The sequence below is a fragment of the Lynx rufus genome, unplaced genomic scaffold (genome assembly GCF_022079265.1).
Source record: "Lynx rufus isolate CCGP_SWC_20201006 ecotype Redwood Valley unplaced genomic scaffold, mLynRuf1.p SCAF_2, whole genome shotgun sequence".
NCBI classification, from domain to species: domain Eukaryota; kingdom Metazoa; phylum Chordata; class Mammalia; order Carnivora; family Felidae; genus Lynx; species Lynx rufus.
Window position 1 is genome coordinate 32,776,615 of NW_025814834.1, and position 16,276 is coordinate 32,792,890.

General features: G+C 35.8%; 1 protein-coding gene across 1 annotated transcript in view; it reads right to left on the reverse strand.

Annotated features, from left to right (window-relative positions):
- NBEAL1 (neurobeachin like 1) overlaps positions 1-16,276 on the reverse strand; it is a 176,839-nt gene that overhangs the window by 138,600 nt on the left and 21,963 nt on the right. Inside the window, exons 3-6 of the mRNA XM_047083649.1 lie at positions 12,827-12,918; positions 8,082-8,243; positions 6,328-6,409; positions 5,646-5,773 (exon numbers count right to left, since the gene is read on the reverse strand). Of these exons, the coding sequence (XP_046939605.1) occupies positions 5,646-5,773; positions 6,328-6,409; positions 8,082-8,243; positions 12,827-12,918 (464 nt within the window). The remainder of the gene's footprint in view (positions 1-5,645; positions 5,774-6,327; positions 6,410-8,081; positions 8,244-12,826; positions 12,919-16,276) is intronic.

A 16,276-nucleotide genomic window follows, 5' to 3' on the forward strand; every position in this document is an offset into this window, starting at 1 on the left:
AGTATTGGCTGGGATTAATTTTTATTTTAATGATAATTCCAGTAGTCTTGATGGCTGAAAATTTTCTACAGACTTCGGTGGGCCAACACAAATAGCATGTGCTTTTACCAAGAACATTTCAACACAGAATGAGTCTCTTAGATGGACAATGCAGTGTGGGTTTGGGAGTATAAAGGCTATTGTTACAATGATACATCCAACTGGTAAATTGCTGAAAATTAAAAAAACAAAAATAAAAAAACTTATTTTTTTAATGCCCTGAAAAAACTCTTAACATTGTTAGAGAAAGACAACAAAAATGAAAAGTTTTTGAAAAACAGCCACAGAGAAAATTCCATACATCTAAATATGATCTACTGATAAAGCAATGGATTAAGATGACTTCTTCTTAACAACCATAATTGAGATATTAGAATTACTTTCCTTATATTCAAAGCTAGGAAGAAAAGTCAACTGACCACAGAAAAAGCCAGTAAGACAGGCACAGCTGGACTCAGTAATGGCAGAGTAAAGAGTTCTAAGATCCAGATTTACTAGAAATCATATCAGACACCATCTGGTACTGCACTGCTTTACAAATCTGTGCCTATTTTCATTGTGGAGAAGGCAGAAGAATTATCACATTTTGTATTTATTTTAATTTTTTTTTTAATGTTTATTTTTGAGACTGAGACAGCGTGAAACGGGGTAGGGGCAGAAACAGAAGGATAACACAGAATCCGAAGCAGGCTCCCGGCCCTGATCTGTCAGCACAGAACCCAACATGGGGCTCAAACTCATGAACTGTGAGATCATGACCTGAGCTGAAGTCAGATGCTTAACCAACTAAGCCACCCAGGCACCCCTGTATTTATTTTAAATTCAAACACTATTGGATCTTTCTATTTAAATAATACTATTATTGAGATTTTTTTGTATACCTTTAAGACAACACAAATATTACTAGAGTTTCAAATTAAAAATTTAGCCACGCCTTTAAAAAAAAAATCTCAGTAATATGATAGAAAAATTAATTTTAAAAGGATGATTTACCTTTCAGTTAGGTTTTTCCATGAGGCTATTTACATTTTGCTATTTATTATAAGTTATGGTATGAACTAATAGACTGGATATATCCTATCCAAATATCCTATCCAACTACTATGCTACAAACAATAAAAGCTGTCACTTTAGTAACACAATAAAAATATACTCCCACAATTTGTGATTCATGACTCATTCTAAAGGCGCTGTATTAAATGTAACTACGAACATACAGTTCCCATTATTGTTGTAGCAAAATTTAATATGTTAACATAAATAAAAGGGATGAAAACCGTTATACATAACAAAAACATTAAAGCATGAGTAGTCTGCACTACATGTTTTCAATAGGATAAGACAGAAGAACTAAAAATGAACTTAGTCTTGTACCATTTTTAGAACACAGCCTACTTGTTTCATCATTATCTGATATTTGGGTCAAGCATCTAGCACTTAGGACATGCTAATACATACCAATCTTCTAAGGACTGCAAAACGAGTTTGCATCTTAGTTTTTTAAGTTCATGTCCTTTGATCAATTATTTTGTGCTTCTTTTTTGTGCTGCCATCATGCCTAGGACATAACTATCTTTCTTAATCTTTAAACTTTTAATCTGGAAATGAACTCAAGCTCTCGCAGAAGTTGCAAGAATAAAAATAGTACAAAGAACTTCAAATATATCTTACTCAGGTTCACTGTTAAAATTTTATCCCAAATGCTTTATCATTTGCTTACTCTCTCCCCATATATACAGTGCACATGTATTTATATATACATATATTCACACATATAACATTTTTCAGAGCATTTAAAAGGAAATTATGTACATTCTGGCATTTCTGAATACTTAAGTGAATACTTGCTAAGAAAAGGGATAGTATCTTACACAATAACACAGTATAATTATAAATTTCTATACATGTAACATAATACACTTACCTACCATTCATAATTCAGTTTTGTCAAATGACCAAAGAATATCCTTAATAGCATTTTCTCCCCCTCTTAGTATAGCTTCCTATCCAGATATTACATTTAGCTGTCATGGCTTTTTTCCCTCCTTCAACCTGAAACATTTATGATATTTTTAAAGAATGCTGTCCCACACTCCCTTCTTTATTCATTAAAATGTTCTTCATTTTGGGTTTCCTTAATGTTTCCATTCAATTAGATTCAGATTATGCATTCTTGGTTGGAATACTATAAAAGCAATAACGTGTCCTTGGAGCACCACAGTTGGAGGCCCAGATATCCATGTGCTTCTCACTGATGTTAATTTTGATAATCCAGTCGACGTACTATCCAGTACTGTACAAAATAATTACTAATTTTTCTTTTGCAATTAAGAAGTAATCTTTGGCGAAGCATTTTAAAACCATGCAAAAATCATGCTGCTTACCAAAACTTCCCTAGATTTAGCATCCTGATCCATATCTTCCCTTATAATTTGTGTAAAATGCTGATTTTTTTCCCAACACCCCTTATACATTTACTAATTGTCATTTGGCCTTCTATTATAAACAACTGTCCTCCCTTCTCCCTTTATCTATCTATCCATCTATCCATCCATCCATCCATCCATCCATCCATCCATCCTTCCATCCACCCTACTTATCATCTACTTATCATCTATTACTGGTATGGACTCATTAATTCCTTTTTTTCTGAACGGTTTATAATTCTTTTTTGTTTTTTTTTTTTAATTTGAGGGGGTGGGGGGGCAGGGAGAGGGGTAGAGGGAGAGAGAGAACCATACACAGGCTCCACACTCAGCAGGGAAAGCAATACAGGGCACCATCTCCCAACCATAAGATAATGACCTGAGCTAAAATCAAGAGTCAGTCGCTTACCAAGTGAGCCACCCAGGTGCCCCAATTCTTTTTTTTTAGTAGTAAACTCAACTACACCCAATGTGGAGCTCAAATTCACAACCCAGGGATCAACAATCACAGGCTCTACCAATTGAGTCAGTTTATAATTCTTTACAACAATTAATTATTTTCATGTATCCATAGTCTTAGATTTGGCCAGTAGGAGCCCCAGGGCATAACTAAATCTAATTAACTTGTTTTTATCTTTGGGCAGGTAATGAGTCCTACTAAACTTACACTGGGCACAAAGTAGAAACTTGATAAATATACTTCTACATAAATGCTTGAATTGAGTAAGTCCTTTTCAGGGAAGAATTCTTTCCCTACACCTATTTTAGTTACACTTGACAAAATCTTTCTAAATCAGTAAAATGCTACAAACAGAATCAAAACTGAAGCAATAGATTAATCAAATCTATTCAATTAAATCAAATTGCATATGGAGATATGAAAAAAATCTATATATTTTATGAAACAAGGTATTTTAAATGCCTCTGTAAGCAACAAACAGAAATAATAAATAAGAAAATATATACATTCCAAGTTTCCACTTAACTTCAGAATCAGATTAATTTATAAGGTATAAGTTACTGCTATAGCTCCCTCATATAGATCTCCCATGAGCTATAGATTTTTCCTAATTCCAGTATTTATTTGCAGTATGTTTCATTTCCCTATCAAAGTCAAAGTAAGCGGAGTCTGAACCTCTGCTTTACCATCTACCTCTAATGTAGTTCCTACCATTAGTAGCAAAATGTTATTACATTTATTAGAGATAATACATGGACAGCTTCCAGCATAATTCCCGGCATGTATATTGCACACACACTCATGAATGCCACCACTGATCCCCTACTCTTTGTTCCTCTTCCTGTTGTCATCTTATACATGTAGAATTCTCTTTCTATGCTACAGTGTTTAAATTTCTTCTTGTTGTTGGCTCTCAAAAGTTGTTTTTGTTTTCTTTTACCAATTTTATTTGTTTTAGTTTGTTGTCACATCTACTTTTTTGTATCTTATCTCTTCCCAACCTTATTATTTTTTAAATTATTTTAACGTTTATTCAATTTTGAGAGAGAGAGAGAGAGCAAGAGCGAGCAGGGGAGGGGCAGAGAGAGAGGGAGACACAGGAACAGAAGCAGGCTCCAGACTCTGAGCTGTCAGCACAGAGCCCAACGTGGGGCTCAAACTCACAAACTGTGAGATCAGGACCTGAACCAAAGGCAGACCCTTAACCGATTGAGCCACCCAGACGCCCCTCCTTCTCCCAACTTAAATTTATTTTGTTCTTAAGATTCCTTTAAAAACCTCTCCTGTCATTTTCAGACTGATTTTATGTTCCTCTTTCTGTGTATGTCTTGCTGTTTACAAAGAAAAACTGTCATTGTTTCAAAACTTAAAACGTTATCTTAGATTTGCCATTACTAACATATCTAAGGTGGAAGATGCAGAAGTACCAAGAGTGAGAGCAAGAGATGCCATTTTCTTAAGCAATCCCTGGCATAAATGTCAAAATAGAGAGAACACTGGCTTGAGTACTGCGGAGCAGCAGCCACCCTATAGACGTGGGCCTCAACAAAGGCCACAAAGTGACTAAGAATGTGAGCAAGCCAAGGCACAGCTGCTGCCATAGAGCTGCTCAAGGTCTCCAAGGACAAGAATGCCCTCAAGAATGTTCATCAAGAAAAGGGTAGGGAGGGGCGCCTGGGTGGCTCAGTCGGTTAAGCGTCTGACTTCGGCTCAGGTCATGATCTCACAGTTTGTGAGTTCGAGCCCCGTGTCGGGCTCTGTGCTGACAGCTTAGAGCCTGGAGCCTGCTTCACATTCTGTGTCTCCCTCTCTCTGCCCCTTCCCTGCTCATGCTCTGTCTCTCTCTGTCTCAAAAATAAATAAACATTAAAAAAAAATTTTTTTTTAAAAGAAAAGGGTAGGGAGACACACACACAGACACACACACACACACACACACACACACACACACACACACACACACAAAGAGGAAGAGAGAGAAGATGAGCAACCTGGCAGCCATGAGGAAAGCAGCAGCCAAGAAGGAATGAACCCATCCTCTCTGTATGTAATAAAGCCTTTTTGGTGGTGGGAGGGGTGGGGGTGGAAAGAACATTGATTAGTCAAGAACCAAAGTGATGAATGAGTAGAAAGACTATAAATGGAGCACTCTTCTTTTTGAGCCCTGAACTGGTCATTAACTATTGTCATTAAGCTGCAAACCCATCATCCTATATTCTATCTGTTTTGTAAGGCTGTGACAGGCACTCTGCACACAATACTTCTCTTTTTCCAGGTACTCAACTGTTGGGTTCACCAATAGTGAATATTAAGTGGAACCTGGAGAGGCGCCTGGGTGGCTCAGTCAGTTGAGCATCTGACCGGCTCAGGTCATGATCTCACCACTCGTGAGATCGACCCCGCTTAGGGCTCTGTGCTGACAGCTCAGAGCCTGGAGCCTGCTTCGGATTCTGTGTCTCCCTCTCTCTCTGCCCCTCCGCCACTATCTGATTATTAGGATTCAACTGCATTACAAAATAAAAATTCTGAGTAAATTATTTATCTGGAAGTGGCAGTTTTTACTAATTCATTACTTCCAATATAGCTTTCTATCTGAGATAGAGATAGGGCTCTTATACACCTTACCAATTTTTTTCATAGAGAATAAGACCTGCATTGAAGAATTACATATATTTACGACATTAAGGTTTTAAGTGAACATTATGATTTATAAGACATACCCTGAAATTCTATGCCTCCAATTCCGATATGGATCATATAAACTTTCACAAAATGCCAATGCATGGATTACAAATTCTTCAATAGATGTCTGATCTGCCAATTCCTTCTCTTTTTTTTTGCTTTTTAACTGAAAGTAGAGTTAAACATAAAATTGTATTTAGTTAAAAATGTTAAAACTGCTTAACATTCTTATCTACATCATTAAAAGACAACACCTTTCATTGATCATCTAATAAATCATTTTTATTCAAATAAACCTAAGTTCCAACTGAGTTTAAAGAGTCAGTTAATTATATGGACTAGATATAACCCTTCAAATGTTAAATATGGCCTAGGAAGAGTTTCAAATGGATACGCAATCATCTTTGCAAAAAAGAATATGTTTTCAATAAGAGGAATATTTGATGATAAATAATACATAAGTTGACAAATTATATCATTGTAAAAAGCCATTTATAAAACAGTAATTTTTGATTAAAATAAAATATATTAACAATTGCTTCTCTTTTAGATATGTTTTAAGATGTCTAAAATATATAGTTCCTAATGGTAACTTTAATTCTCTTCTCAATTATTACCTCCTCTAAAAACATTTAACTTTACTAATTATAATATTAAAAAAAAGGAAAACCTAGTTACTCTCAGTAAAGCAACAAAAGGAATATATTAATTCACACCTACTTGCTGAATGTAGAGTGTTGTCATAGTGATGACATGATTAATGTAAGAGCAAGTCCCAATTTCTTCCACATTAGACAGATTTCTGTGAGGAAAAACAAAGAATATTTATTACACATGAATAATGAGAAAAATGTATGCTCATGTGTTCAAGCTGAATTTTGAAAATACATGTTGGCAAATGAAATGTAAATGACATTTATTAAAACTTAAAATCAATATGGTTATATAACTGCTTTCCCACTAAAACTGTAAAATACACCTCATGCAACATTTAACTACTACTATAAGCAGAAACATTTAAGAAGTACATGCTGATCAACATTTATTTATTATAGAAAAATTGAAAAATATCACAAAGCAGAAACAAAAGAGAAACAGTTATTTATCTACAGGATATCTGATTTCTTTAAAATTGTACTAAGTAGTTAACAGGACAAAAATCAACACACCAACTCATGTCTTATCACCTAAGTAAACCCTTTTTCCTCAACTGTTTTAGTTCTTGTATTATTTTTCTAAATTTTAAGGATGATAAAGAGCACAAAATCAGCAAAGTGTCTACAGTTCTGGAAGAGCCTAAATTAGGAAAGAAACGTTTTAGCAATAATTACTCAATTTTTCCATGATTCCTGCAATCAAACTCAATGAACAATGAAGGAAAGGTGAATAAATGCACAGTAAATTAAGTCCCTGTTTGACTACTAATTAATTCTAAAATATTTATTAAAAAAATAGTACATACTATAAGAAATGTATTCCAGAAACAAGAGAGGAGGCATACAGTGCCCCTAACTCAACCGTTCTTAAATTTATATATGCCGGTTAATGTTCAATTCAAGAAAAATTAGACTGCCTAAACTCTTTGGAGTCAGAATTTTCATAAGTAAGTCTCAAGCTCTGTATTCCTATTAAGCTTCCCAGTTGATACTTATACACACCAAAATTTAAGTACCACAGACCTAATCAGCTATCAACCCGGAAAATATAGGCTATAAAATAATTATACTTTCTTTGGCAAAATTATAAAATTAAAGATTAGAGGGGCGCCTGGGTGGCACAGTTGGTTAAGCGTCTGACTTCAGCCAGGTCACGATCTCGCGGTCCGGGAGTTCGAGCCCCGCGTCAGGCTCTGGGCTGATGGCTCAGAGCCTGGAGCCTGTTTCCGATTCTGTGTCTCCCTCTCTCTCTGCCCCACCCCCGTTCATGCTCTGTCTCTCTCTGTCCCAAAAAATAAATAAACGTTGAAAAAAAAAAAAAAAGATTAGAAATATACATTTCACAAATGATAATGCACAGCACTAAAAATGTATGTATGGTTTACAGGTGAGGACCACACAGAAAATACAGGTGCAACAAATTCTTGGGTTAGGTAAAAACTCCCATCACTATCCTTACAGCAATTTTTGTTTTTTTAATCTTGGCTGAATCTCTGTACAACTAAGTATGGTAACTAAAAGGCTTTCCAATAGCGGCATCTGGCTCGCTCAGTCAGTGGAGCATGTGATTCTTGGTATCGGGTTGTGAGTTCAAGCCCCACAATGAGCATGGAGCCTACTTTAACCCACTAACTAACTAAATAAATAAATAAACAAACAAATAAATGGTTTTCCAATATAATAAATCAAAAGCCTTTCACAGAAGGTGCACGCAATCTTTAAAGCTCCAAATGAGCAATAAACACCATTAATAATAATAAATGCATTATTCTTTTGATAATTATTTAAAACAGATAGCTAGTTTGTTTATACAGGTACCTGCAAAGAATAATGAAGAACTTGACGAGCAAAACTGACAAAGTTTGTTGCTGTTCCTCTAACCCATCTGCCATTTTCTGAACACACTGTAGTAGCTGGATCCTTAGAACCTGCAGAATATTATCAGGAAGTAGAGATATTCCTGGAGGCACATCATCTACCCTACAATTAAGGGGAAAAAGTAAGAAGGGTGATTAAGTACAGGAAGAAAATCTTTGGCAGTTTAAAACAATTGCATTTTCACCTCAAATTCCTAAGAAGCTCTTTTATTTCAGGTGCTCAGTGCCTTCTCTGCAAGGCACCACCAGAAGATCAGTGTGACACTTTAGAAGATTAGTAGAGCAGAGTAAGTAGTCTTACTTCAGAAGAGGCTTACAGAAAAGAGAGTAAGAAAGAGAGTCTCTTTACTACCTTCAATTGTGCTATTTTCAAATAAAATTTTTAGAATGTAAATTAGTTCAACGTCTACTTAGAAATAAAATCTATGTGTATATATGTATGTGTGTATACCATTTCTAAAAGAAACAATAACTAGCAAATAAAAATGAAGTACCTATAACTAGTTTAATATCTGTCAACTGCTTTGCTAAATAAACAATATTCAGGTACCTATAGGTTCCCAAGCTATGTGGTCAGAAGAGGGAGAGAAGATAACCAGCACAAGGAAAGGAAATAAACAGATAAACAGATGAATAGATAAACAGATGGAGAACCCCAAGCAGGAGCATTAATACATTAAAAAAATTTTTTTTAATGTTTATTTTTGAGAGAGAGAGAGAGAGAGAGCGCATGAGCAAGGAGGGCCAGAGAGAGAGGAAGACACAGAATCTGAAGCAGGCTCCAGGCTCTGAGCGCTCAGCACAGAGCCCAACGCGGGGCTTGAACTCATGAACTGCGAGATCATTACCTGAGCCAAAGTCAGACGCTCAACCGACTGAGCCACCCAGGTACCCCACATTAATACATTTTTAAGTAACATTTCAATTTTTTTCTAAGTTTTTTTGTTTAAGTAACATTTCAATATTTTGTGACAACTGGTTTTTGGATAAGACGACCATCAGAAAAAACCAATACTGGATATGACTGGCTACTCTCTCTCACAATTCCCCTGGAATCAAAGTGAAAAGACCTGTGTACTTAAGTTCCACCTCTGTCCCATGAAGCATTAATTTAATCTCTGAGGTGCCCTAATCTCTAAAATTATAATATCATCTGCCCTATTTCACAGGGTTCTGAAGCCAAAAGTCAATGTACATTTTTAGCTATGATATATGTAAAGAACTATAAAAATGTAATATATTTTAAATATACCATCACTAAAGCCTAAGAATCTTTTCATAAACCACTAAATACTAATTTTCCTATCTCTATTAAGAAAAATACCCAATCACAGGGAGCCTGGGTGACTCAGTTGGTTAAGTGTCAGACTTTTGATTTCAGCTCAGGTCATGATCTCCCAAACCGTGAGATCTCACAATTTGTGAGATCAAACCCTGCAATGGGCCCTGCACTGACAGTGCAAAGCCTGCTTGGGACTCTCTCTCTCTCTGCCCCTCCCCCACTCACGCTCACCCCATGTGTGCACGCTCTCTCTCAAAATAAAGAAAGAAAGAAAAATACCCAAACACAAAGGAGCACCATGAAGAGCTCCTATAATTAAATGACAATTATACTTGATAATAGTCTCTTCTTCAGATAAGGCTTAATATGAAGACTTACTACTATTTTTATACTGAGTATAAAGCTATTTTATTCACTGTAGCCAGAAAAATTTGAGGCACATTACCAATAGTCTCATAAATATATATGTTAATAGGGGCGCCTGGGTGGCGCAGTCGGTTAAGCGTCCGACTTCAGCCAGGTCACGATCTCGTGGTCCGTGAGTTCGAGCCCTGCGTCAGGCTCTGGGCTGATGGCTCAGAGCCTGGAGCCTGTTTCCGATTCTGTGTCTCCCTCTCTCTCTGCCCCTCCCCCGTTCATGCTCTGTCTCTCTCTGTCCCAAAAATAAATAAAAACGTTGAAAAAAAATTAAAAAAAAATATATATATGTTAATATTTTTAGCCTCTTTCTGAACCACCCTGCAACATGAAGTGCTTTATAAGATAAACACCTGACTTTTATACAGAACTCACAAAGCACATTATCAAGGTTGCCAAATTCTATAACCACATCACAAAAACACATGTTTCATTTTAATCTGGGCATCACTTCACTTGTATTCTGGATTCTTTCATTCTCTCTTATTTATAGGTGGTACCAGAAAAACTCATTTTTATATATACTTTTTTCCTGCTAAAGAGCTAAAAAGAGGTGATTAGAAAAACCAAAGTAACTTCAAAATAATAAAGATTTAAATTTAAAAATATAACTGATTTTCAAGACTAAGCTAAACTATTCCTATTCACTTTTCCCAAAACATAAGTCAACAAAGAAACATGAGACTTCCTAATATTCAATCCTAGTTACTTAAAGGATTAGTTCCCTTTTTCCTGAGTTGTCCCATCTTCTATTTGCATTTTTTAAAATTTTACTAGACAGGAAAAAGTTAGCTTCTAGAAGAGAAATCTATTGTTGTTTTTACTAACACTCATTATAAAATTTGGGCTTGGTTAGAACATAACTTAGAGGTAAAGTTGAAATTTTTGGCCATGTTCCTAATGTGATGAAGATTTAAGAATTTGGAAGCATTTTCCCACCACCAGTACTTTATTGCCTCCAAATACTAAGCTCCTTTTGCTGAAATTTCCCAATCTCCAGAAATCTGTTCCACTCTTCTGTTTGGCTACTGAATGTCTGTATTAAACAGCTGCCCATTGTTGTCTCCATCTAACACAGGAAAAAGTCCAGCTTAGATCTCAAGGCTTTAAATTCTGGTAAAAGCACTCCTTGTCTTGCATTATAAATTCCCTAACTTAGAAGTTTTAGAAAGTCAGTTTAATTTAAATGAGGATTATCTATGAGTTTCTTATCTTTAAGATGAATTGACTAGTTTTATACATCTGCCACAAAGTATTCACTTGAAAACTAGAAGTTTTCTATTAGTAAAATCTAAATTCATGGTGTAGTTTCCTGGCAGATTTGCAATAAAATTTTAAATAAGCCAACTAAATCATGAATAAAGCAATGTGCTGGCATTTTTCATCTGATTTTAAATATAGTGGCGATATACTTCTACACAATGTTTTTAGAAATGACCTCCCAAGAAAGAAGACATGTATAACAAGTGCATCTTACAAACCTGAGAAGACTTCATTCCAATATTCCAAGCATTCAAAGGCCCAAATCCTGACTCCCATTAAATCCTTAGGCTCATGATTTATTTTTTTCTTTTCTTTTCTTTTCTTTTCTTTATTTTTACTTATTTATTTTGAGAGAGAGAGAGAGAGGGAGGGAGGGAGGGAGGGAACATGTACATGCAAGCAGGGGAGAGGCAGAGAGGGAGAGAGAGAATCCCAAGCAGGCTCTGAGCTGTCAGCGCAGAGCCCGATGCAGGACTCAATCTCACAAACTGTGAGATCATGACCTGAGCCAAAATCAAGAGTCGGACACTTAAACAACTGAGCAACCCAGGTGCCCTGTTAGCCTCATGTTTTAATGTGAGCTGCAAATTATTAAAATAAAAGCACCTCTAAGCACAAACTATAAAAATACTCTTTGAAGAGTAGAAATCAATAATATGTAATATTATTTTGAGCTCAAGATTTAACATTTTTCAACATTTAAAACCTGTTATAAATAGTCTAATACAGAACTCTGAAACGATACTTATAAATAATGAAGCACTAGTGCTTTCTGAGCATTAAGCACATCTTTTAAGTTCAGTGCCTTGGTCCAAAGCTCTAATGATTTCTTCTCTGAATTATTAAAATTGCCTCTTAACTGGGCTTCCCTGTCTTCAGTCTCAATTCTTTCCAATTCAACCTCCTAATGCTACCAAAGGGACTTTTAAAAAACAAACTTGATCATGACAATCTCATACATAAAATAGTAGAGCCTCATATCTTCCATAACAAAAAATCAAAGTCCATTAGCAATGCATGCATGGCATTTTATGATCTGGCTTCTGATTCTCCAGACTCTACTCATCCATGCCCATCCTCTTACTGCGTATGTACATCCCCAAACTGCACTTTCCTCCTTGAAGATTTTTAATTCTCTCGATACTCTTTCTCATCGTCAACCACCACCCATTTCTCCCCTTCCATATCAATATATGTATAAAATGGAGTTCCTTTTGTGGCTAAAAGTGTCTAGTGCCTCCTCATTTCTCCAGCTTTTTACCCTAGCCAACCTGACCTCTCTTACCTAACATCTACAAGGTCTTCAAGATGGTTTCATATACAGTAAAAACTTCACCTGGGAAGTGATCTTATACTTTCACTTGCACTTTTCCACAAAATTTGAATTTTTCTCCCATTTTATGATATTTAAATCCAGCTTTGAAAACTTCGCCTCTTCCACGATATTTTCTAAGGCCTCTATAATAAAACCATACTTGTAAGCATAGTGCGTTCATCAGTCAGAGAAAAACAAATATCATGACTTCACTCATACGAAGAATTTAAGAAACGGAACAGATGAACATATGGGAAGGAAAGCAAAAATAAGATAAAAATAGAGAAGAAGACAGACCATAGAGACTTTTAAATACAGAGAACAAATTGAGGGTTGCTTGGTATGGTATTGGGTGTGGGGGTGGGCTAAATGGGCAAGAGGCATTAAGGAGGGCACTGTTTCTACATACCTGGTAGGCAGCTTTTCAAAGTCAACATCTAAGAATTGTTCATAGCTAGAAACAAAATTGTCCAACCATAGCTTCAGATAATCCGGATCTTTCTGGAATAAGAAAACCAATATTAAATATATGTACGTGTCAGGAAAAAAAAAAACATGCTTTCATTCTATTAAGCAGATATGAAGTGACAAATCTAAAGAAACAATAATATGAAATCTCTTGAGTGATATTCAGGAAAACATAAGTGTGGTTTTAAATGTCTTTTAATGGAAAATACAAATCAAAGCCACACTGAGATACCACCTCATACTGGTCACAGTGGCTAAAATGAACAAATCAGGAGACTATAGATGCTGAGAGAACGGGAACCCCCTTGCACTGTTGGTGGGAATGCAAACTGGTACAGATGCTCTGGAAAACAGTGTGGAGGTTCCTCAAAAAATTAAAAATAGAACTACCCTATGACCCAGCAATAGCACTGCTAGGAATTTACCCAAGGGATACAGGAGTGCTGATGCATAGGGGCACATGTACCCCAATGTTTATTGTAGCACTTTCAACAATAGCCAAATTATGGAAAGAGCCTAAATGTCCACCAACTGATGAATGGATAAAGAAGATGTGGTTTAAATATACAATGGAATACTACTTGGCAATGCGAAAGAATGAAATTTGGCCATTTGCAGCAACATGGATGGAAATGGAGGGTATTATGGCTAGTGAAATAAGTCAGTCAGAGAAAGATACCAAATGTTTTCGCTCATACGTGGATCTTGAGAAACTTAACAGAAGATCATGGGGTAAGGGAAGGGGCAAAACAGTTACAGAGAGGGAGGGAGACAAACCATAAGAGACTCTTAAATACAGAGAACTGAGGGTTGACGGGGGGTGGGGAAGAGGGGAAAGTGGGTGATGGGCTTTGAGGAGGGCACTTGTTGGGTATGGAAGCCAATTTGACAATAAATTATATTAAAAAAGAAAAATAAATAAAATGTCTTTTAAGTATAGTGAAGCCTCAAATGACTTCCCATGGAACTCACACAAAGAGCTATACTCTTAACAATGTCCCCTAAGATTCTAAACAATTTTCCCTCCCCTATCTCTGTGATCTTATCCACTATCACCCTCTACTTCATGTCCCTGGCTGTTACTGGGACATGCCAGACATACTCCCACCTTATGGTCTTTTAATAGCTGTTTTCTCTACCCAGAAGCCTCTTCCCCCAAATAGATGAATGGCTAACTCCCTCATCTTCTTCAAGTCATTCCTTAAATGGCATTCTCAAGAAAGCTTACTTTTACCCTTTCTTAAAACTGCAAATCTTCTTACTAACCTTCACCTGACCCTATTGTGTTTCCCCAGCCTGTGGTGCTTTCTCACCTTCTACCATAACATATTATTTACTTATTAATTTATTGTCTGTCATTTCCCCTAAAATGTAGGCTTCACAAGTACAAGGCCTTTCTAAGGGCTTACCATGAGCGACTTCTTTTTGTTTACTAATGGATACCAAGTGCTTAAACAATGCCTGGCACTGACCAGGTGCTCAATAAATATTTGTTCATGAATTAATGAGAAATACAAAATACATAAATAAAATAAAATCAGAGATACACCATTAACCTAAACATAAAAACTAAAACTAAACTCTTCTAGAAGAAGATATAGGGGGAGTACCTTTGCAACTTTGGGGTAGACAAAGATTTCTTGGCTAGACCACAAAAAAATCACAAACCAAAAATAAATTAAATAAATAAATAACTCGTAATCAAAATTAAAAACATCTATTCAGCAAAAGACACCATTAAGACAATGAAAAGGCTAGCCATACATGAGCTGAAAATATTCTTAATACATACACTTAACAAAGGACTTACACCAAGAATATATAAAGAACTCCTAAAAATCAATACTAAAAGGACAGCAACTCAACAATGGTCGGACACTTTACAAAAGGGAATACATAAATGACCAAATAGTGTAAGAAAGCATGATCAACAACATTAGTTATCCAGAGAAAAGCAAATAAAAATCAAATGGAATACCTATTACACACCCACTAGAATGGCTAAAACTAAAAAGTCTGACCACACCAAGTGTTGGAGATGTGGAGCAACTAGAACTCACACTTCTGGTAGGAGTAGAAAATGGTATAATCATTTAGAAAATAGGAAGTTTCTTTTAAAATTAAACACAGACATACCACACGGCCCCTCTTTGAGAGAAAAAATATATATAACTACAAAAACATACAAAAATATTCACAGATTTATTTTTAATAGGCAAAAGCTAGAAACAACCCAAAATTCCATCAACCAGTTAACTGACAAAGAAATCGTGGTATATTCATACAGTGGAATGCTATTCAGGAATAACCCTTAATAGACCCAATGATACAACAACAAATAGAAATTTCAAGAACAGGGGCACCTGGGTGGCTCAGTGGGTTAAGGCCTCTCACTCTTAATTTCAGTTCAGGTCATGATCTCATGGTTTCGTGAGTTTGAGCCCCACCTTGGGCTTTGTGCTGACAGTGCAGAGCCTGCTTGGGATTCTCTCTCTCCCTCTCTCTGTGTCCCTCCCCCACTCATGCACTCGCACTCTCAAAACAAATAAATAAGCATTAAAAAAAGATCTAAAATTTTTCAAAAACATATTGTGCAAGAAATACCAGGCATTAAAGTTTAGACACTGTAGGATTTCATTTATACAAACTTCTAGAGCAGACTATGGTGACAGAAATTAGATCACTGGCTGGCTGTCCTTCGGAGGACTACAAAGGGACACAAAGGGAAATTTCCTAAGTGATAGAAATGTTCTCTTATATAGTGGTTACACAAATGTTTGTTTATATCAAAACATGAAATCTGACACTTAAAATTTGTGCATTTTATGGTCTGTAAGTTATATCTCAAAGTTTAAAGAAAAAAGGATTCTTCAGAAATGTCGTTAAATATACACTGCATCATTAAAAATGATGCTCAGATTTATTTCCTTCCTCTCAATACTTCTTTACTGCAGTAAATTTCAATGATACTCAGAAGTCCTACTTAGTCATTAAATATTATTAGTTAGGCAGTGCTCTTGGATAAAGGGAACTCAAGTAATTTATTTCCCTAAAATAAAAGCATTACACTACAAATCAGAATTGCTAAAAGAATGTTCCCAGAATATGCAGAGACTGCTGACCTTTTGTGTATTTGTTTTTTCTATTTATATACTGTTCCAAAATCAGATCATGAATTGCCACTATCTACATGATGACTGAGAAAGAAAATGGAAATATCTCAGAAAAAGAACTACCTCATATGAGAAATTTTCTTAAGGGTTCCAATACTTGTTACTTTCATTTTCAACTAGCACATTATTCATTTATTCATTTACTCATTTATCCATTCAGGATAGGATTCCAGAAATACAAGTAGGTGGAGTTTTCCTTACCATTGTTGCTTTTAATA